Below are 26,404 nucleotides of genomic sequence, written 5' to 3' on the forward strand. Positions count from 1 at the left end.
CCACGGGTTTCATATTTTACTGGGGGCAAGAGGAACAAATTCAGAATATGGCCCAGAAATTGAAATAAGGCACATAAATTAAATCCACAGATAATTTGTAACCCTTATTGTTTCTACTAAGTACAGCCTTTTCCAACCAAGACCCTTTTCTAAAACTCCAACATGTAACAAAAAACTCTTGTCTGACCACGTTACACTCTCTGGTAAACATCCAAGGCAACAGACTGAGTTTGCAGAGAATGTGCATATCCATTATGTACATATTTTCCATGCCATTGTAGACAGACAACCATATCTCAGTCATCCAGCAATCTAGCAGCCTTCCAGAAACCCACTCTTGAAAGCTCTAGAACTCCAATAGTAAAGGCTTAGTCTAGGAATCAGGAAGGTATGCTTCAAATCCTGGCTCCTTCACTTACTGTCTGTGGACTTAAGAGCAAAATAGCCTTTCTGAAGGTCAGCTTCTCATCTGTAAAATAGGGATAATAATTCCCACTTTCAGTGATGTGACAGAACTAGCTCATATTGGCTCACAAAAGTCAGTTGTTGAATTTTTAGGAAATTAGCAAACCAGTTGTTAAACACAGCCCTTATTAAAAATTAAACTATATAGACTTATAATTAAATAAAATATATTAAAACAAACATAATAAGTGCTCAACACTCATTACTTACTAATAATTTTCTATTATTTTTATGTTATTTATGTCCAAAGATATAAACTACAGCTCATGGGCCAAATTTGGCCCACTAACTGTTTTTGCATAGCCCACAAGCTAATGGGCTTACTGTTTAAATGGCTTATAAAAAAATCAAGAGAATAATAGTATTTCATGAAATGTGAAAATTATATGAATTTCAAATTTCAGTATCCATAAGTAAGTTTTATTGGAACACAGCAATGCTTATTATTTATGGCCACTTTAGTGCTAAAATGCCAGAACTGCAGCAGAGAACATTTGTTGGCCCACCAAGCCTATGATGTTTAGTATCTGGCCTTTTAGAAGATGTCTGCTGATGCCTGATCTATGCACTTGAGGTTATTTCTAGTCTATTGTACCTGTACGGGTCAGCTACTACATGTCTCTTCCCAATGACATCACACTGACAGCTTGAAATCAGTCATGGTGGGAGTATTTACCCCACAGAAAACAGCAGTTGCAACAAATCAGGAGTTTCTTCTTTCTCTCTTTTACCAGAAAGCCAGTTGTTTTTAAACATTTACCACATCATACCACTACCTACTTCATAAGGTTGTTGAGGGAGAATAACTAACATAACCCATATGAAGTTTTTGGTTCATAAGTGGTAGCTATTATATTATTATAGTGCTTGTCCTAAGGGAGAGTTTCTCCTCTAATATTCTTTGGATCAGTAGTCCTGGAAAACTTGCCATTTTTTGCTTGTCTCTGAAATACAGGAATATCCTTCAGTATCTGGATAATTTTATAATCTTACCTGCCTGTTGACTACTATAGCATGATCTTCTAAAATACGGTTTCAGGGTAGTTTATATTAGCTATTCTGTCTTTGTTGAGTGAAAATAGATGGAGTGAAAGAGAAACATAGTTATACTTGAGAGATACAAAATAAGTAGAAGAGAAATAAGCCTCAAGTAACAAACTCACAGCAATGCAAACTTCCTCCCTTTTCCTGCCAATTATAGTCTCCGAAATGCTCACAATCTAAGGAAGGAGACACAACATGTACATGTGAATATATACCATAAAATGTGAGAAGGCCCTAAAGAGGTGTGAGTTGCTGTGAGAGCACTGATGAGGTAGCAAACAGCTCTACAGAAGACAGTGATTGAGGAAGATTTCACTGAAGGGATGAATTTAGAGTTGAATCTTAAGGAATGAGAAAGTAGTTGCTAGGTTCAGTGAGGTGAGGGAGGGGAAAGGAGGAATTCCAGGGAAGGGGAGAGTGTGTGTAGTGGCTGAGAGGCAAAATTAGAAGGGTTTGTTTGGGGGTAGTATATCAATTGGTATGCCTACAAGTAACAGTGGGTGGGTATAAGGAAATGTCAAGTAAGATGGAGAAATGGTATGAATTTGAGAGACATTTAAGACATTGTGTTGGTGAGATATGTTCAAGGATATGTGGGCTGGTAACAGAGGAGTAATAAAAGAGAGTTCCAGGTTTCTGGCTTAACTAGTTGGGAGTAGAGGTCGTGATTGAGAATGATGACTTGATGACCATAATGTTAGCAATAGCTACTATTCATTTAGAGTGCTATGTACCCATTTTGCAGACAAGAAAACTGAAGCTAAAAGACATGTAATTTCTCTATGGTCACATAATTAGCAAAAGTTGAACACAAGAGTCAAAGTCCTTTTTCATCTGCTCTACCAGCTTACCTGCCAATATTGTAAGAGAAATAATATTTGAAAGGGAGGCAATGAATTCAAAGTATGTAGAGTTTGAGATACCTGTGGGACATTATGTTTCCTAAACAATGTGAAAGGCAGATCCAGATATTAAGAGAGATGTCTGGGTTGGAGACAGACCACAGCCATCAGTAAGCAGATGGTTACTGAAGCTCAGCTTGCTGTTCCCAAAGACTTCAACAAGCAACCCTAGTAAACTCATCAGTAGTATCACCTGCCCAAATCTGGTCATTAATATTACTTTATAATTGCTTTGTACCACAAAGTATAACTGTGCTGTCATAGTGTATCTCAGTTGATCTTCACAACAGTTCTATTTTAGTTAGTAACAAAGATATTGTTATTCTCACTTCACAGATGAAGTGCCAGCCAAAGATGACCATGGTAAGAGAGGGTAGTGACAGGATAGATGCCACTGACTACTGCTTCTCTTTACCATATGGTCTCTTTTCAATGTTTCCTCATATCCAGGCTGAATTTTAAAAGAAGTTACAAATCTAGTCTCAATTGGTTCCACAGATCTTGAATTCTGAGTTGGACAAAAATAGTGGGGATAAGTGTTCTGAGAGAATGGTAATTATGAACAGCTTACTGGGGGCAGGGTTCCAAACTTCCACATTCAACTTCCTGAAAAGCATTCATTTTTTGAGCCTACAATTAAATCAAATAATATTCTAGCACTGCATCACTCTTTACAACAAAAAATTGTAACACATCTCTAAAGAATTAGCAGAGATATTTGCTAATTGAGTTACTTGGTCATACTTTTGTCTAACAACCAAATATTATCTTTCTTTTTTCCTTTTTGGAACATAGGCTGACAGATTCCTTCGACTGCAACAAGCAGCAGAATTTTACCTTATGCAGGTGGTTGACATTCATACCTTTGTGGGCATTGCCAGTTTCAGCAGCAAAGGAGAGATCAGAGCCCAACTACACCAAATTAACAGTGATGATGACCGAAAGCTATTGGTTTCCAATCTGCCTACCTCTGTGTCATCTGAAGCAGAACCCAGCATCTGCTCAGGGCTTAAGAAAGGATTTGAGGTACAGGAGAGCATCCCAAGCCTTGGATCACTATCATTGTCCTGTGCATCTTGCATCTGAGGTTGCTTCTGACCTAGGGCAATCTGTTACAGTGTGGTCATAACAGCTGCAACCATAGGAGAGTGATGATGACTATCTTTAAGGTCTTGACCATGTCTTGCTTACCATTAAACCCTCTGTGTCTAGCAAAGTACTTGCTGTATAATAGTTACTTAATAAATGCTTGCTGAAGGAATGAGTAAATAAATTAATACAGAGGCCAAGGCTGGGAGACTTCAGCATCATCTGGACAATTTCTAACACTGTCCCCATCCATTCTGAGATCATCACAACTGTGGCCATTTTTACCCATGGGTTTTCCAGTCAAAGTCAGATTTCCTGGCTCCTGTTCATACTAGACCTCAAGAAATGAGAACCAGTTATGGCAGAGGTATGTTTCAGGAATGACAGAGTTCATCTCAGTCAACATATGGATTCAACAATATCAACATATTGGATTTGACATCTAGGATAACACCATGCATTAAACATCTGGTAACAAATAAGATGATCAACTACAATTGTTGTTGCCTAAAGGGAAGTGTTTCTCAACCTTGGCTACCCATTAAAATCACCTGGGTATTAAAAAATTTCTGAACCTGACTCTCACCCGCAGAGATTCTGATTTAATTGATCTGGAGTGTGGCCTGGATATTAAAATTGTTTAAAGTTTCCCATCTGAGTCTATTGTGTAGCCCAGGTTGAGAACCACTGCTCCAGTGCCTCTTACTGGTCCTATACTGGGTCTCAGAAGTAAGGATCTCACACAATAATATTCCCCCATATCCTCTGTGTTGGACACTATTCTAAACTGGGGCCTATCATGGTGATTTGAACTGGAAGAGTCTTGTCTGCAGGCAAACCAACAATGGCATGAGGGTGACAAGTACTGTGATGGAGTGAACTGAGGACTGAATGGGGATGGGCACAGAGTGCAGGGAGCTATAGGGAACCCCAAAAAGGCATATTCCCCACCTGGTGGGGAATTTGGAATGATAGTGAATGCATCTGCTCAGCTAAACAGTTTAAATTACATTTCCTTCCAATGACTTATACTCTATGTTCAGGTGGTTGAAAAACTGAATGGAAAAGCCTATGGCTCTGTGATGATATTAGTGACCAGTGGAGATGATAAGCATATTGGCAATTGTTTACTCACTGTGCTCAGCAGTGGCTCAACCATTCATTCCATTGCCCTGGGTTCGTCTGTGGTAGAAAACCTGGAGGAATTATCACATCTTACAGGTAAATGAATTTCTAAAAACATATTTTAGAGCATTTCCTTTTAACATAGTCAAAGCATAACAATGAAATTTAGATTATGTCAACAGAATATATGGGCTAGTTGAAAAAAATAGAATGGTTTCTTAAGAAAAAAGCAAAAATCATTGCTAAAATCTTGCTGAATTTTTAATATTTTCCTTAGGAGGAACCAATTATATACATCCAATGAAAATGCTATTTTATAATTTCTTTGTTAAACCAGCCTGGGCATGTATAATCATAAGCTAAAAAATACTAACTTCCATGATAAGAATACATACTGTATTATAATATACATATCTTTTTTGTGCTCTAAATTAGGCACCAAATAATTTTATCTTATATTCCTTGTAGTTGATAAAAATGGGTATGCAGACTCAAAAACTGAAAGTTAGACTTTATCGCAAACAATGCTTTCAGAATGTAAATATATAGCAATGTCAATAGACAGCAATTAACCTAGACTATCTAGAATTACTTTGATCACAAGACTATTCAATAAATATTTACTGACTTTTTATCATGATCCGGGTAGATGTTTAGGCCTTGACATTAGAACCATGAACAGGACAGACCACCTGCCTCATGCCACTTACCATGTGGTTGTGTAGGATGCCATGCAAAGCAAGTCAAACACAACTCCTACTTCCCCAAAAGTGACCTTTTTATTCAAGAAAGGTTTTTAGAAAAGGTGTTAACATATTATTTTTTGTTTCATTTTACACATTTTAATAGTTAAATCCCAATCATGTATTTCAGGAGGTTTAAAGTTCTTTGTTCCAGATAAATCAAACTCCAATAGCATGATTGATGCTTTCAGTAAAATTTCCTCTGGAACTGGAGACAATTTTCAACAACGTATTCAGGTCAGAATTTTCTCAGTATTATACTTACAGATGGGGTTGGTGACAAGGGGGAATGAGGCAAGGACAGTAGATGAATTGTGTTAACTGCCCATTAAGCTTATTTGAATATGTAACAGTCCTTGGGTGGAAGGCTTTCAATGAGCTTCTTGGTGTCACCAGAGTCAGGATTCACTTTTATCTGATATCTATACTTCCTACCCACCCTTAAGAGTGATTATTTTTGTAACGGCTACCACAGCTTTTAAGGCTTGTAAGGAAAACTGGTTCCTTTCTCATGCTCAAAGTTGGGATGGGGATAGGGTGTGAGGTGGAAGTAAGCCCAGAAGAAAAATAAGAAACCATGTGTTTAGTTTTAGTTCCATAATAACTTTCCATCAATCAGAATCCATTCTACTTTCACTTCTTAAAAAACTTTTTCGAAGCTCCCCCTCATATAAAAAGTATCAACTATTTCATTAAATTCTAAAAATGTCTAAATATCTCTTCAACTATCTACTTGACTTTGTACACAAAAACTTCCTCTATCAAGCTATTTTTTAAAAGAGCTACTTTCTTTTTCTAAATAAAGATATTTTGAACATAATTGAACAACGTTTTGTACAAAATTTCATCTGCTGTTTCCTCACAGATGGTAAGTGTACCTGCCAAGTTAACGACTTGGTGTGAACAGTAAAGTCAGTAAATTAGTCTTAGGAACTATTCAACATAAAGATTATATGTACACAGTAAAGGCACTAATCACAATTTCAACATTAGAAGTGAAAAAAGGTAAAGTATAAATGATAATATATATTATAGATTAGACTACAATTGACTCTTCTTAATAATCTTTTTATCCTTTATCTCCTATTTAATAATGTGAAATAAAAACATATTTAAAAGGGAAAAAAAACGAACAAAATGTTATTCATAAGGCTCCAAGTAGCCTTATGTTCCCAAACTTTGCTACCTCTCTCCAGATGTTTGTATGTCATTAGCCCCACGACACTGTGGGCAGCAACTATGTCCTCAATAGCTCAGGGCCCAGCAGTGGTCAGTAGTCCACTACACTTCTAAAATTGATTTGAAGAAATAATCTACAGCATCATTACTATCATCCACCAATAAATTTTATATGCTTTCCAAGTACGAGCAATTTTACAGTCTTACTCCTGTATTTATTTAATAAATATAATTTTTCAAAGTTATTTACAAATTTGTATCCACTGTGAACACCCTATGATTAAATTCAGGGGCTCTGGTGTCAGCCCTCCTGGGCTTTATCCCAGTTCCACCTCCATGCTAAGTGACACTGGACAAATTACTTCTCTAAGCTGCAGTCTTGTCATCTGTGAAATGTGGACAACAATAGTACTCATCTCAGAGGGTTTTCATAAGGATTAAGTGAGGTAATAAATGTAAAGCATTTACCACAGTGACAGCATCTGTATGCACTCTGTATGTGCTAAACACACACACACACACACACACGCACATGAACATGCACTAAGCTTATTGTAAATGGCTAAATGATTTTTTAATGTACCAAAACCCTCTGAAACCCTGTGTTTTATTTCTTATTAAAATACATAAAAGTATCTGGACAACTACATGCAAATTCAACCATTGAAGGACTAACAGTTACCAAAGGGAAAGGGACTTGGGAGGATGGGTGGAAAGGGAGGGATAAGGGGAAAAAGGAGTATTATGATTAGTGGACATAATATGGGGCGGGGGGCACGGGGAAGGCAGTATAGCACAGAGAAGACAAGTAGTGACTCCATAGCATCTTACTACACTGACGGACAGTGACTGTAATGGGGTATGTGGTGGGGACTTGATAAGGGGGGAAATCTAGTAACCACAATGTTGCTCATGTAAGTGTATTAATGATACCAAAAAAAAAATTCAACCATTTAAGCACATTCACAAACAAAAATAAAAAGTTTATTATAATTGCTGATCTGAAGCTAATGTTGATTTGGAAGAGAGGTAAGTATGAGAACAGATAAAATCTCAGAATAATCAAGTGACACTTGCATTAACTATAACAAAATATTTTGTATCTACTGTACTGTAATAGACAATATTTTGCTTTTAGTGAAGTATTTTCATGAAAAGTGATTCATACAAATGTAATGTCAGAATTAAATTATTTTTATTTTTGTCAATTAATTTTTTTCATAAAAGAAAAAGATGAATGTTATGCATACACCAGAAAATTTCACATACATATTCTATTGAACAGCTTGAAAGTATGGGTGAAGATGTGAAACCTCACCATCAGTTGAAAAGCACTGTGACTGTGGATAACAGTGTAGGCAATGACACTACCTTTCTAGTCACATGGCAGACCAGTGGCCCCCCTGAGATTGTATTATTTGATCCTGATGGAAGAAAATACTACACCAATGATTTCATCCCCAACCCAGCTTTGCAGACTGCTCGCCTGTGCATTCCAGGAACTGCTAAAGTGGGTGTTTTAAGCTTGTTCATAATGACTACATTTAATCAAGTGCATGACTTTCAACTGAATCTCATAATTGAGTGCATTGTGTAAAGGAAATCCTATTCTGATATATCAAAAAAAATTTTAATTCATAATAAGGCATTTTTTTAATGTTAAAATTTTAAGAAGAACAACTAGGTATGTTCAAAACTTAAATGGATACCACAGGTTTCTCATGTCAACAGTGGAAATTAGCATGTATGTAGTACAAATAATCTCTATTTGCTTACTTCCTTCTTTCAAAATCCATACGAAGTTATCTATATGTTTAGAAAAGAACCCACCTAGAATTTATAATATGAATACATACAATATACATGGTTTTGAGCATCCACTACATGCTGGCTATTGTTCTAGGTGCTGTATGATAAAACAGCATAATAGGAGTAAGAACAGAGTACTCAGAGCATACAGGAGGGATGTACAGGTGGGGAGGGGAGGGGGAGGAAATGCTTCCTTTCAAAGACATTGAAATGGAAACATGGAGGATAAGGGAGCCAGAGGTATGAGAGATATTTGGGGGAGAGGAAAGAGAATACAGAAAGGCTCAGAGAAAAAAGAACATGGTTCTTCATAGAACTGTAAGTAGGTCAATAGGATGAACTACATAGGAGCATGTAAGGTGGAGATTTAACAGAAGGAAAGAAGAGGGCATGATGAGGCTAGACGGGAGCCATGTCAGCAAGGGCTCCAAATGCCAGCAAAGGGAGCAGGAGCTTGAAGCCTCAAGGTAAAGGAAACCACTTCAGGTTCTCAGCAGGGTGGTGACCTGACCAGATCCACTCTTGTCTCTTGCATTCCCCACTCGCCCTTCCCCTGACCCCACCCCTACCCCAGACCACTGTTGAAGCCTCTGCTGTGGTCTCCCTGCCTCTGGGCTAGTATCCCTCTCATCCTCTGTCACAGTGCACCTCCTGAAGCACAAATCTGACCAAACTTACCTCCTATTCAAGCTTTCTGGTGGTCTCAGGATAAAATCCATGTGGTTACTGTTACATACCAGGCCCTCTGTGTTCTGACTTACATCCAAGTTTATCTCTTAACCCTCCTCCCAAACACCCTGTGCTCTGCTCCTCCTTAACTTCTCTCCCAACTTACCATGTTCTTTTCACACCTGTGTAAAGAGCCAAGAAGACTTTACCTACTTTTCGCTGCCTTTGCCTGACCTCTTTTCAGGACTAGGTGCCCTGTATCAAAACACTTATTACATCCAAAGAGAAGGTTTTTATGTGGAGACTCCTGCTATGTGTCTGTTACTAACATTACAATTACAAAAAAAAAAAAATGACTCAATAGATAGGTGATCTTAATGCCTGACCTGTGGCTTCACAGCGAAATGTCCAGCACACAGACTCCATGAAGAAGGCAGGGCAGGGTGTGGTGGCATCTTAACTGTCCACACTGAGTCACAACTCAGCTCACCGCTTTCTCTCTTCCTCCTGGTCTATTTTGTTCCTCCAAATACTTCCAGGGCTTAATAATAGCAGGGAGGAGAAAAAGACTATTGATGCACAGTCTTACTAATAATATTTCTGTAAAACAGTCAACATAAATATTGCAGAATCCTGAAATATTAAAAAACAGTGTTCCTTTTTTTGATCCCTAATAATGCATATAGGTTTTGTTACTTAAGATTTACCTGCCTTCTAGTCCAGGTAATCCACATAAATCATAATTGTCCAGTCAATTTGCTGTAATTTTCATGGTTATATAAAAGCAATAAAATTCCTTTTAGGTGAACTCAGATTAATATTTGCAGAGTACTTGAAGCTGGACATTTATCATTATCTTCTAAAAATGTGAATCAGAACATGTCCTCCCCAGCAAATAAATTCAGGGTATAATCCCCTAAATACTTACCTAACAATAAAAGTGAGCTGTGCCATGAAAGCCACGTTATCACTGAATTTAGCAATCCCTTAACTGATATCACTTTTCCTGACATTCTTTTGTAGTATTTTAGAAAATGCAACATCAACAAAACAAGAACAAACATGACTAGGAGCTTAGATTTAGGCTTTAAAATTAAGGGGTGAATATTTTTTTCTTCACACTTGACAAAACAAAATGCCTTTGTTTTGCAGCCTGGGGTCTGGACCTACATGCTGAACAATACCCACCATTCTCTTCAAGCCCTGAGAATGACAGTGACCTCTCGCGCCTTGCGCACAGCTGTGCCCCCTGCCACTGTGGAAGCCTTTGTGGAAAGAGACAGCACTCGTTTTCCCCAGCCTGTCATGATTTACGCAAGTGTGAGAAAGGGGTTTTATCCCATTCTCAATGCCTCTGTAACTGCTACAGTTGAGCCAGAGACTGGAGATCCTATTAGGCTGACACTCTTTGATGATGGAGCAGGTAACAAGGAATGTCATGTCATTTTTCATGTTCCCAGAACTGCTGTGTTATGATGCTGCTGTACCATTATGAAGCTAATCTATAAAATTCCCTCAATTCCATTATTTTTCTCATCCAATCTTATGAGATTCTCAAGACCTCCAAGAATCACTGACATACTGAGTAGCTACAGATCACATCTGTACAAGGAAAGGGAATGAGAACTCAGGAAAAGAGTCTCAGAGTGGCTATGTGTGAGCAAAAGGGTAGCGGGAAATTGCTTGACATGTAAGTCTGGCTTTCACTTGGCCGGACACAGACCACATGCAGTCAGGCCACACAGGAAGAGGCTTGTAGGTCCTTGTGGCATGCTGGGACTTCTCTATGATTCTCCAGCTTTACGGATCACAGAAATAGTAAGACTGGACAATTAAAAAAGGAACTAAAAACCCGAGGGAGATGCAGTGGCAGTCTCTTTGGACTGGCTGCGAAGGGAAAATTGGAAACTGAACTCGGGACTCAGTAGATGACCCTAGACTAGTTAGCCAGAGTAGTTGGGTTGACAGGAGTCAGAGCCAGTACCTTTTACATGTATGATTTAGTCACAAGAAGACTAGGCCAGCAAGCCTAAGGGAATCAGGATACAGATAGGATACACATTTCCCCACCACTGGAAAAACAAAGTAAAACAATAAAATCCCTACTCCAAAGCCCTCTTGCTGCTCATGGAGTCACAGCCTCATCATCACGCATCAGAGACAGCAAGGCATCAGGCCAGGGGAACGGCACACGGGGGTTCTTCCCAATTAGTTTTTTTTTTTTTTTACTTTTAAAAACAAAGTCCTTTGTTGTTTTATTCTTCCTGTTCTATTCCTTCTCTAAACTAAATTCTCAGAATGACAATAGATTTCAAAGTCTATGTTGGCAGCACCAAGTGTTTTATCTAGTAATAAAATCATATTCCTCCATTCTGTTGTTTCACAATAAATTTTTCAGGAGTCTTGGGTTTGGTAACCCACTAGTATCTTGCCAGGACAATTTTGTATGACACAAAAGTTCATTTAGATAATTTTAGTTCAAGTACACCTCAGAGGGATACCAGAGAGTTCCTCTTGTTTTGTCTATTGGAATGGATCCAAGTAAACGTCTCATGTTCTGGTGACTCACCTGCAGCCACACTTTCCAATTTTTGTATGCAGTCCAAAAATGCAGTTTGCAGAATGTTTTTCCCTTGCCCCACCCTATGGGCTGGTCTGGAGCACAGATCCTGCTCTCTTAGGAAAAATAACCTGAGTCAGCTTAACAGCTTTTATATTTGTTCCCTGGAAACATTTCATTTATTTCATAGCTAAATCTATACCCTACTAAAAGAAACAATGGAAAATATTGCTTAGGCATCAAAGTGTAAATTTAGTTTTCCCCCCAATACTTAACATACATGTATATACCTGTCTACTTCTTATAATGGAAGCAGTATTTATCTACTAGAAAGATTAATAGTGATAAAATTTATACTTGTAAAACATACTTTCTCACGCACATAACCATCTCTGAAATAACCATCACAACCCAGTGAGGTGAGCTATCCCCATTTTATAGATGAGAAAACTGAGGCTCAGGGTGATTGTTTCACAGCTCCAAAGTGGCAGGTCCAGACCTTGAAGCTAAGTCCCCTGATGCCCAAGCCAGTGTTCTTTTCCATTTCTTTCTGACCCAGTGATTAAGAGGCAGCAGCAAGTAACTATGGATGGATAGATTTCCCTTATCATGTCTCAACAAAGATAGATCTTGTTCATCATTAAACCATTAAGTATTAAGATGTGGTTTCTTTGCAAGAGCTAAAAGATTGTCTAAACCTACTATGATAATAGATTGTTTAGCACTTTTTACTTTAATTAAATATACTCCTACTTTTCTCATGTTAAGGAGCAGCCCTGCCTTTGTGGTGGGAATCCTAGAGCACTTGAGTGGTGACACAGTGCTAGGGAACAGGGCTGGGTGTGTGGTGGGAAAACTGAATTCTAGGATAGGCCAAGCTCCGTGCCCAGTGTGACCTCCTGCTCTTCAGTGGTGAATGTGTTCTGCACTTGGGCTAAGCTGTACCTCCCACTGTGCCCTGGAGTCTAGGCCCTTCTGCCCTTCAGTCATAGACTTGGTTTGGAAATGAAGTGTTCACTAAGAATCGAAGTACAAGGAAGGAAGTCTAGCACTGGTCAAGCTTTCAGAATACCTCCTGGAGCACGGCACGGCAGATGGAACAAAAGCCCAAACTCCAAGCCAGTGAGCCCCTTAGAATCTAGAACAACAGTTCCATGTACCCTCTAAGAAAGAAATGAAAGAATTTCACTCTACTTTTCAGGAGAAAACATTTTTTTCCCATCAGTTTTTTTTCCATCAGGGTTTCAGGCATTCAAAAACCCTTTGAAATTGTATGAAATGTGTGTATATGTATACATGTTTATTTCCTGGGAACAGAATATCTTTAGTCTCAAAAGGGTCTGTGACCATAGACAAACTTAAGAATGCTTGGTTTCTGTGAAAAAGTAGTATTATTTTCATTGATAGGAATGAGAGCTTTAAAGGTGATTATTAAATGCTTTATTAGGATAAAGTAGGTACAACTTACTCACCTGTAGATAACCACTTTTCAGATGTTAAGAAATCACAGCAAGAAATTATGGACCATTGGAATTTTTATCATCTGACAATACCAAAAGTACTATGAACATGAGTGCATACGCTAAAATGGGAATGACTGAATGGCTGAAGGGTCTAGACTCCACAGCATAGTGGGAGGTATAGCTTAGCCCAAGTGCATATGCTAAAAAGGGAATAAATCTTATTTTTTATAATTAGGTACTAGTAATCAATTGAAGACAAATGTTGACACTGAGCTTTTTTTATATATGCAGGTGCTGATATTATAAAAAATGATGGAATTTACTCGAGGTATTTTTTCTCCTTCACTGTAAATGGTAGACAGAGCTTGAAAGTGCATGTCAGTTACTCTCCCAGTGTTGGTGGCCTAGCCCACTCGATTCCAGGGAGTCATGCTCTGTACGTGCCAGGCTACATAGCAGATGGTAAGAATCATTAGCACTGTCATTTGAATAACATCATTTAATGTATATATCTCTGATGAGCGAGAGAGGGAGAAACAAGTGTGTGTGTGTGTGTGTGTGTGTGTGTGTTAGAGAGACAAAGAGAACAATAGAATTTCAAAATTCTTTATACTTAAGTCAATGCATAATCTGTTGACTCTTCAGTCCTCACTGATACATGGCAGGGGACAATAAGAGCTAATTCCCACAGATTTCTCCTCCCTCATTGTTGTCATTATTTTGACCTCTTCTTGTGACTGTTTATCAGAATTACTAACAAATTAAGAGATGTACTAAATTTCTCAGTTCCAGCTCCTGTACTTCCCCTACAAGGTTTAGGCAAAAGAAAGAAGCAAAACATTGTTAGCGGTTGAAAGAAGGAAGTAAACAGATCAAAAAATCCACATAGGAAATGAGTTCCTGAAAGAAGTGAGTTTGGATGTTACAGAGAACCGAGTGATTTCCAAAGATGTTCTGTCTCCCTTCAAGATAAAAGTACCGAATAAATAGAAGACACACATATTTTTTAAACACCATAATCTTAGTTTCAGATGGGAAGCCTTGGTTTAAGTATAACAGACAAGCTGATACCTGCTATAATCTTTGACCTCTTCTTTGACAATCTCAAAAAAAATGTAAACAAACAATTAAAAAATCCTTAATCTCAAAAAAACATTTTTAAGCATTCTTTCCAAAAGAGTAGAGAATTTATGAATACTGTTCATGTATTTAGCAGTTATAACTAATCATTTGGACTATTCCATAACAACCGTTCCATGTTGTTGTTCTGTATGTACTTTTCAGTAGAAAACAATCAAGATGCTTCAGTGAATTTGTATCTCCTGATACCTTTAGTGTTGCCTAGAACACTATTTATTCTCACTTGTATTTAAATTAATTCAGATTACTTCAAAACCAATGTAAATCAATTTTTGAAGTAAAATGGTTTTATTACATGGATATGATTTTGTATCTAGATATAATACTTCATTCTTAAATATATAGTTCTTCTTTCATTTATACATCAAACATTTTTGAAGGCCTGCTAAGTGACAGGTTTAGTCCTAGGAACTTCAAATACCAGGTAGAAAAAGACTTGATTCCTATCAAGGATCTTCAGGCTACTGACTGGTATAGTATCTTCTTAAAACCAATGGACTTAAAGGATGCAAATATCAGCATCTAGTGTACAGTGAGAATAGAAAAGTAATATTCAACTGTGCTTTTATCTGTGTGCTTCATATAGCATAGAGAGAAAGAGTTTTCCCTAGGCACGCCTACTATACATTCATAGCATTCACTTTATCAGCTCACTAGGTGATGGTCTTTAGCCCACACTTCATTGAAAAATGGGAACTGCCATTTTCGCACCACCAGATCACCAGACACTGCAGTGTCTGCAACCTTGCTCCTCTCCTCAAAGACTACTGTCTCCATTAGATCTGCTCTGCTTCCCACTCAGCCTGCTCCTCCAGGGACCTTGAGAGCTCAACCTTGCATGTTTCCACTGTACTAATCCCTCCGAGCAGTGTTCAGGCATGTTTTATTACTTCCATATCCAAAAATTCTTTTCTTGGCCCCCTTTCAGCTATTGTCCTCCTCCCTAATCTCTGTCATCCAGTTCCTTGAAATTAATCTAAACCTTCTGACTGTAAGTTCTCACTGCCAATTTACTACTCTACTCACAGCAACCTGACTTCCACCCAAATAACTCTACTGGAATCGCTCTGGCCCTAGTCACCAATGACTGCCTGCTGTTCAATCCAAAGAAAACATTTAAGTCCTCATTTTACCTGGCATCAGCAGTGTGCGACACAGCTGAGTGATTTCTCCTTTGTCATTTCCTGGTTTCTATGATACTGCACTCTTCTGATTACCTCTAATTCTTCAGAATTCTCTTTCAGGTTCCTTTTCCAGCTCCTCCTTTTCTACCAAGCTTCTAAATGTTGGCAATTCTCAGAGCTCAGTCCTAACCCTCTCACTCTAGCAACTGGAGCCACACTGCCTGGGCTTGAAACCAAGCTTTGGGTGATTTTGGGCACTTAGCTTGTGTGTGCTTCCATTTCATCATCCTGAAAAATGGAGATAATAATTGTATGCGCCTTATGGCTTTGCTGGGAAAATTAAATTGTTGATATATGTAATGTACTTGGATAAGTACCTGACACATAGTGAGACTGGCACTCAATAAATGCTATTTATCATTATAGTTGAAATTCTTATTAGGTAATCTCATTAGTTCATATGGCATAAATTCAAAATTACTAAATCTAGCTAAAGCCTCTTTTCTGAGTTTAAAATTCATATCTAACTGGATCCTTTTTATCTTCAACTAGATGTTCTACAGGGATTGCAAATATAACATTTTTAGTCTCCTTTCCTCTGACCTGCTCCTCCTCCCAAGTTGCTAATTTTAGAAACCTGGGAGCTATTTCTTTTTTTTTTTTTTCACCAACTTTCTCTCTTTCACCATTTCATATTCAAATTCATCACTGGCTTTTGCTGGTTTTATCTCCAAACTACATCTTGAACTGCCTACTGTCTGCCTCTGCTCCATTGCCATCACCCAGCCCACACTGCCATCTCCTGCCTGGACTATTGCATTGGCTGTCTTAGTGGCCTCAGTGCTGGCTGTATGGGAATCCATTCTGCACCAAGAGCAGCCAGAGCAAACTGTTAGAAAGTAAATGCGGTCACGTCACCGCCATGCTTCCCCACAGTACTTCAGATTGAAATCTAAAACCACTACAATGTCCCATGAGGTCCTGTGTGACTTTTCTCTCCTGTCTCATCTCAAACTATATTCTACCTTGCTTTAATTATGTTTCTCTAACTTTCAAAGCTCTCGGCACCTCAGAGTTTTACACAACCTGTTCCTTCTTCCTGGGATATTATTACCTCCACTCTGCCTGGCCGACGCTACTCAACCTGTAGGAAACCTTTTACTTCTTTGATGCCATTATAAAGTATGTACCTGTGACTTATCTTCCTCCATAGCACCCTGCCTTGTTTTCCTTCTTACATTTATCACAATCTGTATGTATATATTTATTAATATGACTATAAATTCCATGAGTCATACTATTTGTCTGTGAGCACTGGGACAACATATGCCCTCAAAATACTTACTGAGTGAATGGATGAATGGATGAATGAATGAGTGAATGAGTTGTTGAATACACAAATTCAGTTATTCTAAAGATGTAGTGAGGAAAAAGAAGTTTTAAAATGTCTCAATAACCTGTCAAAAGTTATTCAGGAGATTGTAATCTGTCACCTTAGCTATTCTTTTCTTTGGTGTCCCAGGTAACATCCAGATGAATGCCCCACGGAAACCAGCAGGTATGAGCGAGGAGGAGCAAAAGTGGGGCTTCACCCGAGTAAGCTCAGGGGGCTCCTTTTCTGTGCTGGGAGTTCCAGCTGACCCCTATCCTGACATTTTCCCACCATGCAAAATTATTGACCTGGAAGCTGTAAATGTGGAAGAGGAGCTGACTTTATCTTGGACAGCACCTGGGGAAGACTATGATCAGGGCCAGGGTAGGTTTCTTGGCTTCATTACCTCTTTTTCTACAGGGTGGCATTTCTAATAACTATGTCAGGGGTTACTTGGGTAAAAATAGCTTCAGGGGCTTAGAGCTGGCAAAACTGCAGAGGGTTACCATGAAAAGCTTTGAGTTCTCGATGAGGCCTTATATTCTGGAGTCCAGGGAATACAGCACGCCAGCAAACCCAGGATTGCAGAGGCCCCTGATAAACTGACACTAATCACCCAGAAGCCTTGATTAGGAACATAAATGCCACATGTAACAGCCATCTAGTCAACAGGAATGGGTTCTGTATTACTGAGCATGGACTTCCAAATACTGAAGGTGATGGGTTTTCTGAAGATTGGACAGTGAATATTTATTCAAAGATTTATAAGTCAGGTTTAGGGGAATCACTCCCATAAGTCATGCAAAACTTGTTACATTTTCCTCTCCCACTTCTGGCCATCATTTCTGTTTGAAAGGCTGGAACCCATTCCCTGATTTGGGCTTTCTCACCCTTGCTCAGGTGGACACTGACCAGGTTCCTTCTTTACTTTCCCTTTTCGAGACATCTGCCCGTGTTCAGGCTTCCACCATCATCTCCTGATTCCCACAGCAACTCAACAAAATAACTTTCTTCAAAGAATAACTCTTCCAAGATCTTCACCAAAACACAGTTGCCACTGATTACACATTATATGTGTTTTTCCCTGATGTCCCTGATTGAGATTCCTGTAGGAACCAACCTTTATTGAGAGTTGATTTTTTCAATACTAGTAAATAACAGTGACCATCTTGGGCCTTTGCCAGTCTTGCTTCCAACTGGGTCATCTTTCTTCGGCTTATAAATTCTCTGTTTACTAAACTCACCTGAAGGCATCTCAATGACAAATACTTCTGTGCTGCACAGGAACATCAGTATTGAAGCTTTATCTTCCAATTGTTTTGTCAAAATCTATCTCTTCTTGCAAAGAAGAAGGAAGTAAAATACTTTACATTCTGAATTAAGGATTCTCCTAATTTAAAGGTTGCAGAGGTGAAATAATTGAAACTCTAGGATGGACATGTCCCGTGTGTAGTAAAGACAGCTGTACCTTAGATATTAGGAAAAAATGATTCTGACTCTGGCTTTAAATCCAGCTGTTTAAATCCAGCTGTAGGTTGCTTAAACTCTTTTGGCCTCTGTTTCCTTATCTAGAAGCTAGGACTAAATCTATTTCAAAAGGTATTACAAAGAAGAAATGAGATGACACATACAAAATCAGAAAAAGAAGAGCAAGTGTGCCCAGGAAGATTCCTGGGCTCCTGGCTTGCATTGCTATTGCCTTCTCTAGCTTCTTATTTAGAGCAAGTAGCTGCACACACGTCCATCTCTATTTGAAGGTAAGAGTGGTGCCTTCTCCCTCTCTCCTCACTGCCTCAGAAGCATGGTGGTGTGCTAAAAAAAGACAAACACAAGCTCTGACTCCTTTACTACTGGGAACTGTTCCTTTCAAGAGCCCCATTAGTTTTATCTACACAACTGAATTAAAAGAGTAGAAAGAAAGTAAATGTGTACTACCATTGGTTAATAGTTTGAAAAGAAGAAACACAACCAAATGGGACTTTAGTTTAGAATTGATATCACAGAGGACATTAGTATAGGAAATAGGCCTTCACACCTTCATACAATGTCACTGATGAGCAGGGTGATGGAGGCAGATTAAGTTTGTTATAAGGTCAAAACCTCAACCACAAAAGATATGTGGGGGGAATGGCTAGATGTGAATGAAGTTGCTGATCACTCAGTCATAACCGATTCGATGACTTAGCAATATCAAAACTGACCAGTTAGCCAGTCAATAGACCAACTAACAAGTAGGTGCCTGTTTATTTCATTAAGATGTACTTTCATAGCCCCCTTTTTCCCACAGATTATTGTCTAGGAAGGAATTATCCTCACCTCTATGGCCAGAGTTAGATAAAGTGAAGGTATATCTCTAACTTCATAATTATGAAAAATACAACTATTCTTAAAGACCTTGTTAGCGATAAATGACTATCTTATATATGCATAAGTATATCAGTATACATCTAGGTGACAGCTCTTCGTCATACACAACATCCTAGAAAGATGATCGATTACATGGAATAAACCATTATCACTTCACTATAATTTGGGCATGTATATGAACTAGGCATTATAGAAATGGGTTACTTCCTTTAGTTTTCATTAAAAGTCTGGGGTAAAATAATTGTTAAAATTGAGTACCAAGCATGATCTGTATCTCTGCTATAAAGTTAATTTCCTTTGTGTTTTCTCTAGAAATTAAAGTAAAAATATATTATTTATTAAGTAACTACTACATGCCCAGCATAGTGCTAAACATTACATCAAGATCCTCTATTGAGAGTTAAAAGGCATAAAATGGTTAAAAGTGCCATTTGTATAGTTCAGACTTTGGGAGCCAAGGAATTTAAAAGGACGTAGAGATCAGTGCAGGATGCAGAGGAAGCAGAGGAGAGGCCAGGTCCTAGTGCCAGGGGCCTGGGCAGAGCGTTTGCAGTGGGGCCAGACCACATAAAACAGCAATCTGAGACCTCCTTCCCTGACCCATCTTCCCTACACACCTGACAGTGTGACATTCACACTGATACCTCTGACATCTTTTCATCATGTTCTTATACAACCATTGTTCAACATTGTCTTTAAAAATTCTTGTAAATTCACTACCTCTGTAAAAGCTGCTCAGTGACAGAAGTTTTTCTTTCCACTACCTGCTTTCCAGTGCTCATTTATGCTTCTGAGCTGGAAAAACAGTAGTGTGGGAGAAACCTAAAATAATCCGTAAAGGATGGCTTTGATTTCAAATGAGGAGAGGAAGTGTGAACTATTCCCACTGGTAAAGATAGAGCTCCTTGGAGATGGAGCCAAGTCTTCAACTTCCTCTCGGTCCTCAAACCAAGCCCAGGGCTTTCCGTACTAGGAATTTATTGGTAAAGGTGCTAATGACGGTGCAACTCTTGGTAACTGGAAAAGTAGCAGCTATTAGACAATAAGTAGTAGGACAGTGTGTAGCCTAGTGGAAGGCTGCATAGCACAGTGTTAAGCTATTGGGCTCTGGAATAAGACAGACCACCTTTTATCCATGTAACCTTAGGCAGGTTACTTAATTTCTCTGAACTTCTGATTTCTAATCTGCAAAAGCAGTAAGAGCACCCATCTCAGAGGGCTGTTAAGAGAAGCTAATGAAATAAGGCACAGAGAGGGTTTAAAACAGTGCCGGGTATGTAAGTGCTCAGTAAATATCAGCATTTATAACATTTTGAGACAAAAAGGGTCTTAAAGATGGGCTAATCTGACCTTTGTTTTAAGTGTAGGGGAATGGCTCTGAGAGGTTAAGTGTCTTACCCATGGCCATAGAGCTACTTTCATAGGCTGAAAGTAGTTAGAGATCAAACCTAGAAATATATACCTAAGAGGTCAAAGACACAGAACCAGCACGATTCTCTTTTTCACAGGGAGAGGGAAAAGACAACCATTTGTCAATGGGAGGAGATCCTCCACGAATGTATGAGCTGAACTAGTTTTGAGTCTTTGCAGTTATGTGGCTGTCCTGCATAATTTTTAACAGTTGATCATAGTAGAAAAGACATGGGAGTTAGAAGAAATGTGTTCACTTCCAGCACTACAACTAACTGTTGACTGTGGGCATCACATTTAACCTCCTGAGTCCCAGTCTATTTCTACTTTAAAATGAGTTGATCAGCTTTACAGAGGGATGGCTGGGTATGTGGAAAACCTTTGTAAATGCTAAGGTTTATGAAATATTTCTTGTTTCATTACCTAGGAGAAGACTCTGAAAGAGCCCTACAGAGAGGGTTTACTCCACAGAAAACAATGGATGTAGGAAGAATGGACAGATTCCCTTGAGAGTGTAGAGCAGATAGATGGTCAGCCTAGCTTCTAGCTTCTCACCCGTTACCTGTTCCACTATATTTGAACCACAACAGAAAACAACTCAGCCCCATCTTCACTAAAAGGAAACTGGCTTGTTGATACATTTGAACATAAAGGTTATTTTGTTTTGATAGCCTTCTTTAAGGATGCTTTGCTCTAATTATTACTCAGGAATATAAATAGTCTCTATTAAAAATTATTACAGATTTGGGAACTGTTGAAAACATAGTCACCAAACTATATTCATTTTTTAATTAAAACTTAGAGTGTCCTGTGGTTTTTATTACTCAGAACAAGTTCTTCCTTTGAAGCTGCTCTGATCTCTGTTAAATCTATTTTTAACCATTTTAGATAAGAACTGTAATATTATTAGAGTGGGTTAGTAGTACAGGTGGCTTTCTTTTTTGCATCTAATAATTATTTGTTGTTAATTTTATTTTTGAATTGGTAATACATTCACAAGATTTGAAAATCAAAACAGTAAAACAGTGTGAATGTACTTAATACCCCTGATCTGTACACATAAAAAAATGGTTAAGATGATACGTTTTATGTGTATTTTAGCACTGTTTTGAAAAATCAAAACAATAAAATTCCTGCCCTCAAATTTAGCTGTTCTATATAACATGCACTTTTCTTAAATTATCATAGTCTGCATTGAATTATAATCAGACCACTTCACATATTATGTGAGAATCTTTCAAAAGTAAAATTTCCATTTACCCCTACGCCATCCTTTGTGATCTTACTGTCAAATATTTCACTTCTACATTCCTTATAAACCCCATAACACACTTAATGACTTGTTTTAAAAATAACCAATTATCTTTTTAAGTAATTTTAAAGAAATGAAGAAATCCTTTTTAGTTACCCATATAGTCACCATTTCTAGTCTTGTTTCTTGTAGATCTGAATTTTTATATTAACATCAATCCCTTGAAGTTCAGGTCTTTGGGTGAAATTCTCTCAGTATTCATTTATGTGAAATGCATATTCATTTCACTTTAATTTTTAAAAGACATTTTCACTAGATAGAGAATTCTAGGATGATTGATTCTTCTTTCACCACTTTAAATATATAATTTCACTGTCTTCTGGCCCCCATTTTGTTTTTCTGATGAGAAGTCAGCAATCATTCTTACTATTTTCCTGAGCATGAAGTGTCTTTTTTCCCTCTGGCTGCTTTAAATTGTTTATCATTGGTGTGCAGCCAAGTGACCATGATGTGACTCAGTGTGGTTTTCCTGATATGTATTCTTTTGGGGGATGGCTGAGTTTCCTGGATCTATAGAGTGTTCTTTTTGATCAAATTTGGAATATTTTCAGCTAATATATCTTCAAAAAATATCTGTTCTTTTTCTTCTTTTCTTCCTATATAATATTTATACTACATTATGTTGTATTGTGCACACTAAATGGATATGTCAATAGATTTCAAAAATCATTGAGATTCTGTTCAGCTTTTCTATCTTTTTTTTCTGAGTGCTGCAGTTTGGATGATTTTCATGCACATGCCTTCAGGTTTACTGACTTTTTCTTCTGTTGTGTCCAATCTGCTGTCAATCCATTCAGATGAATTTTTTCATTTTATTTTCTTTTCAATTTTAGGATTTGCCTTTGTTTCTTTGCTTAAAATTTCCATACATGCTTCAATTTCCTATAACTTCATTCAATATATCAAAACTTGTCCTATAGATCTTTAAGTTATTCATCATGGTTATTTAAAAATCCTTGTCTATTAATTTTAAATTGCAGTCATTTGTGACTCTTTATTTGCCTGTATTTTTCTTGACCATACATCACATTTTCTGTTTCTTTACCTGCCAGGTGATTTTTTAAAAATTGTATGTTGGGCATATAGTAGTTAAAAATAGACTCTGGAATCTGGTATATTCCTCTGAAGATTTTTGAAATTTTTCTAGTAGATGCCTTGGGTCACCTTGAATTTGAGGAGGCTTGGTTCTACTTTTGGCTGGGTAAATTGTCTGTTTCAATTTTACTCTTAATCTTAAAATTAATCCCTTAATTCTGAGACCCAGTCTTTATTCCTAAAGCATGGTTTCTCTATTGTTTTTGTGGACATCTGAAGGTATTTACCAAATTACTCTAGCTTGGCAATATTCACATTGTAAACTCTATACCTCCCTTGTGGTTGGCATTAGCATAAAACTGCTCAGTTCTTCCACCTTCTAGCTATTGTTTCCCTACGAGACCTTAATGTTCCATCCAAACAAGCATATTTAGAGGTCTTCCTATGATTTGAAAGAAGTTAATACACAGATTTGGGCCTGCTCCTCTCTGGTTCCCTCAATTTGCAGCCACTCTGGCAATCCCGTACTCAGTGCTGTGACTTCTCAGACCCAGAAGATAGCTGGCTTTCAGTTCTGGTTATGTGTACTGCAGGGAAAAGTACCCTCAGGGGAAAAACTATATAAACATGAATCATTCCAATGCTGGTTCCCTTCTTTAAAGGGTTGTATCTCTGGTTTCTGCCTGTTTTTATGTGAATTTAGTGCTTCAGCAGCTTTTTTTTTCTTTCTTGAGTGTTTATACCTGTTATCTGCGGGAGAGTGGGTCAAATAGAAGCCACTTGGCCATTACCAGTACTGAACTGACTTACATTACAAACGATTTTGTCATTTAACATTTGTGCTTATATTTTGCTTAGGAGGATTTTTCCCATGTATAAGTTTATCATTTTATGTATTCAAATTTATTAATTTTTTCTTTATGGCTTCTGAATTTTGAGTCTTAATTAGAAGTCCTTTCTCATTTTGAGATTATATTGGAATTTAACCCTTGTTTCCCACTTAATTTTTTTATACTTTACATCAAACTTTTTGATCATTTTGGAGTTTATCCTGAAAAAAGAGAAAAAAGTTTGTGGTCTGGATCGAATTTTTTTACCCAATCGTCACAGTACCATTTATCAAGACACTTGTATTTTCCTGTATTCATTTGAATTCTACCTTTATCATAATACTAAATTCCTGAATGTATTTTGGGCTACTTTCAGACATGATTCACACACCAGTACTAAAGTTTGTTAGTTGTTGAGCATTACAATGTTTTTATATCTGAAAGAGCATCCTTCCACATTGCTGTTTTTTTATTTTATATGGCTAACCTTCATTATTTATTTTCTATTTAAACTTTACAGTAAGCTTGTTAAAACTGAAACCAGAAGCACTTTTAATAAAGTCACATAAAATTTACAAAATAACTTAGGGAAAAATAACATCTTTTGGTGTTGAAACTTGGTATTCAAAAAACATAATTAAGTTTTTTGTCTTATTCAGGTTTTAATTGAGTTGTTATTAGTGTTCTAAAGTTTTGTTCATATGCTTATTTCTTGTTATGATTGTCAGTAGATATTTTGACTTTTTGTTAGTAGATTTATTTTCATTAATCATTTCTAATAAACTTGAAAACTTAAGTAACTCAAATTTCTCATTTACAATTTTTATTTCAGCTAACAGTTACGAAATAAGAATGAGTAAAAGTCTACAGAATATCCAACAGGATTTTAACAATGCCATTTTAGTGAATACATCAAAGATAAATCCTCAGCAAGCTGGCACAATGGAGATATTCACATTCTCACCAAAGCTTTACACAAATGGACCTGAACATCAACCTGATGGAGAGACACAAGAAAGCCACAGAATTTATGTGGCAATACGAGCGATAGATAGGAACTCCTTAAAATCTGCTGTATCTAACATTGTCTGGGCGTCTCTGTTTATTCCCTCAGATCCTGCTCCTGTACTTGCCAGAGACCATCTGATATTGAAAGGAGTCTTGGCTGCCATGGGTTTAACAGGAATCATTTGCCTCACTATAGTTGTAATCCACTGTACTTTGAACAGGAAAAAGAGAGCAGACAGGAAAGAGAAAGGAACAAAATTAATATGAACAAAGTACAGAGCACCTTCTTCTTAGATAGAAGACCCATGGCTTTTGCACTTTGCAAAAACATACAATAAAGTCAAATTAGAACAACTAAAAATGCTTTGAGTTTTGGTGTAATACAGATCAGATTTTTACATGGCAAACAAAATAAAATTATTTTATCACAGTAATTTTAGGAGGGAAATTAGAAAACCCATAAGCTTTGGCTTGGACAAATTACAAAAATTATTCTCCAAAGTAATATCTTTAAAGAAAAGGCAAGGGCAAATTTACACCAAAAAGTCAAAAAAAGTTTGTTTTATTGAAGAGAAAAAATAGCCCCAAGTACAGAAAAGGAGATTAAGTCTGAATGATATAGTATAACTGTCTATATGAAGCAATTATTTAATTACTTAGATTAGCTTTTCATTTTCCCTATCAATTCAGAACAGGTTGCTTGTTTATGACTAAAGATCAAGCTGTATTTTATATATGAAGTCCCTATTGTGAAGTTCTTTACCTCTCGCCAGTGGGTTAACTATGTTACAAATCAAATCCTACCACTGATGCTCAAAGAGATCTTTGTTCACTGTATGAGTTAACTTTAAAATGTGGGTATTATCCTTGTTGCCTGACATGGGTTTTATAGCAGAGGCCTATTGAATTTACTGTTTACAAGCTTCTATTTTCATCAGAGCAGCTATCCAAGTTATTGCCTTGGGTGTTATACAATGGAAATTGTTAGCTCTCATAGGCTTCAAGTAGAGAATGAAAAGACATCGTTCTGATTTTATTTTAATGCATACAAAGGTTATATAATTTTATTTAATTTCAATCAAAAAAGAGGTTATGGGAGAGAGATTGACCTTTGGAAATGATTAACTGATTGGGTTTTTTTTGTTTGTTTAAATAAGACTCTCAGAATCCTTTCTCCACCAGGGGTTATTTACCTACAGGGATGGGGTGGAAATAGAGAGGGGGAAGCACAGGTCACAAGGAAATACAAATCATCTTTCATCTAATTTTACTTTCCTTATTTTTTTAAGATTATTAAGCAATAGAATTATTTGCTTTCTTTATTAAAGAACTTAAAATTTTATTGGATAAATACAAACAATAATGTGAAATAGATCTGTTTTAAACCAAGACCAACTAAGAATTAAAATTAGATTAAGTTTTGGGGAGGTAGAGAATTGTGGGGAGTTGGGACAAGAAAAAAAAAGAGACAGAAAGTGTGAAGCCTTGAGTAAGAGACTCAGAGCAGTACTGGGGAGTAAAACAACCAGCAAATGTCTCCAGCTAGGCTTCCTCCCTGAAGTTCATACTACATTCCAGTTGTGGCCCATTACATTATTAAGTCTCATAGTGCCTAAATTTGTGCAGATGGGAACTTCAAGTCCCCACTTGGCAGTCAGTTCCTCTTCCCTCTATAGCCATTATGCCTGCTGGTCTGGGATTTACTTCTCTGTAGCTTTGGAGGGCTGGTAAAATACCAAGATGGGGTGTAATGAGTTT

At 37.4% G+C, this 26,404-nt stretch overlaps 1 protein-coding gene across 1 annotated transcript in view; it reads left to right on the forward strand.

Moving 5' to 3' along the window:
- CLCA2 (chloride channel accessory 2) overlaps window positions 1-25,007 on the forward strand; it is a 47,615-nt gene extending 22,608 nt beyond the window's left edge. The window contains exons 7-14 of the mRNA XM_036890299.2: window positions 3,207-3,437; window positions 4,544-4,721; window positions 5,499-5,605; window positions 7,833-8,057; window positions 10,178-10,448; window positions 13,340-13,510; window positions 16,835-17,068; window positions 24,471-25,007. Of these exons, the coding sequence (XP_036746194.2) occupies window positions 3,207-3,437; window positions 4,544-4,721; window positions 5,499-5,605; window positions 7,833-8,057; window positions 10,178-10,448; window positions 13,340-13,510; window positions 16,835-17,068; window positions 24,471-24,913 (1,860 nt within the window). The 3' untranslated portion in view covers window positions 24,914-25,007. The remainder of the gene's footprint in view (window positions 1-3,206; window positions 3,438-4,543; window positions 4,722-5,498; window positions 5,606-7,832; window positions 8,058-10,177; window positions 10,449-13,339; window positions 13,511-16,834; window positions 17,069-24,470) is intronic.
- Window positions 25,008-26,404: the final 1,397 nt, after the last annotated feature.

Source organism: Manis pentadactyla, chromosome 4 (assembly GCF_030020395.1).
Source record: "Manis pentadactyla isolate mManPen7 chromosome 4, mManPen7.hap1, whole genome shotgun sequence".
Lineage (NCBI taxonomy): Eukaryota > Metazoa > Chordata > Mammalia > Pholidota > Manidae > Manis > Manis pentadactyla.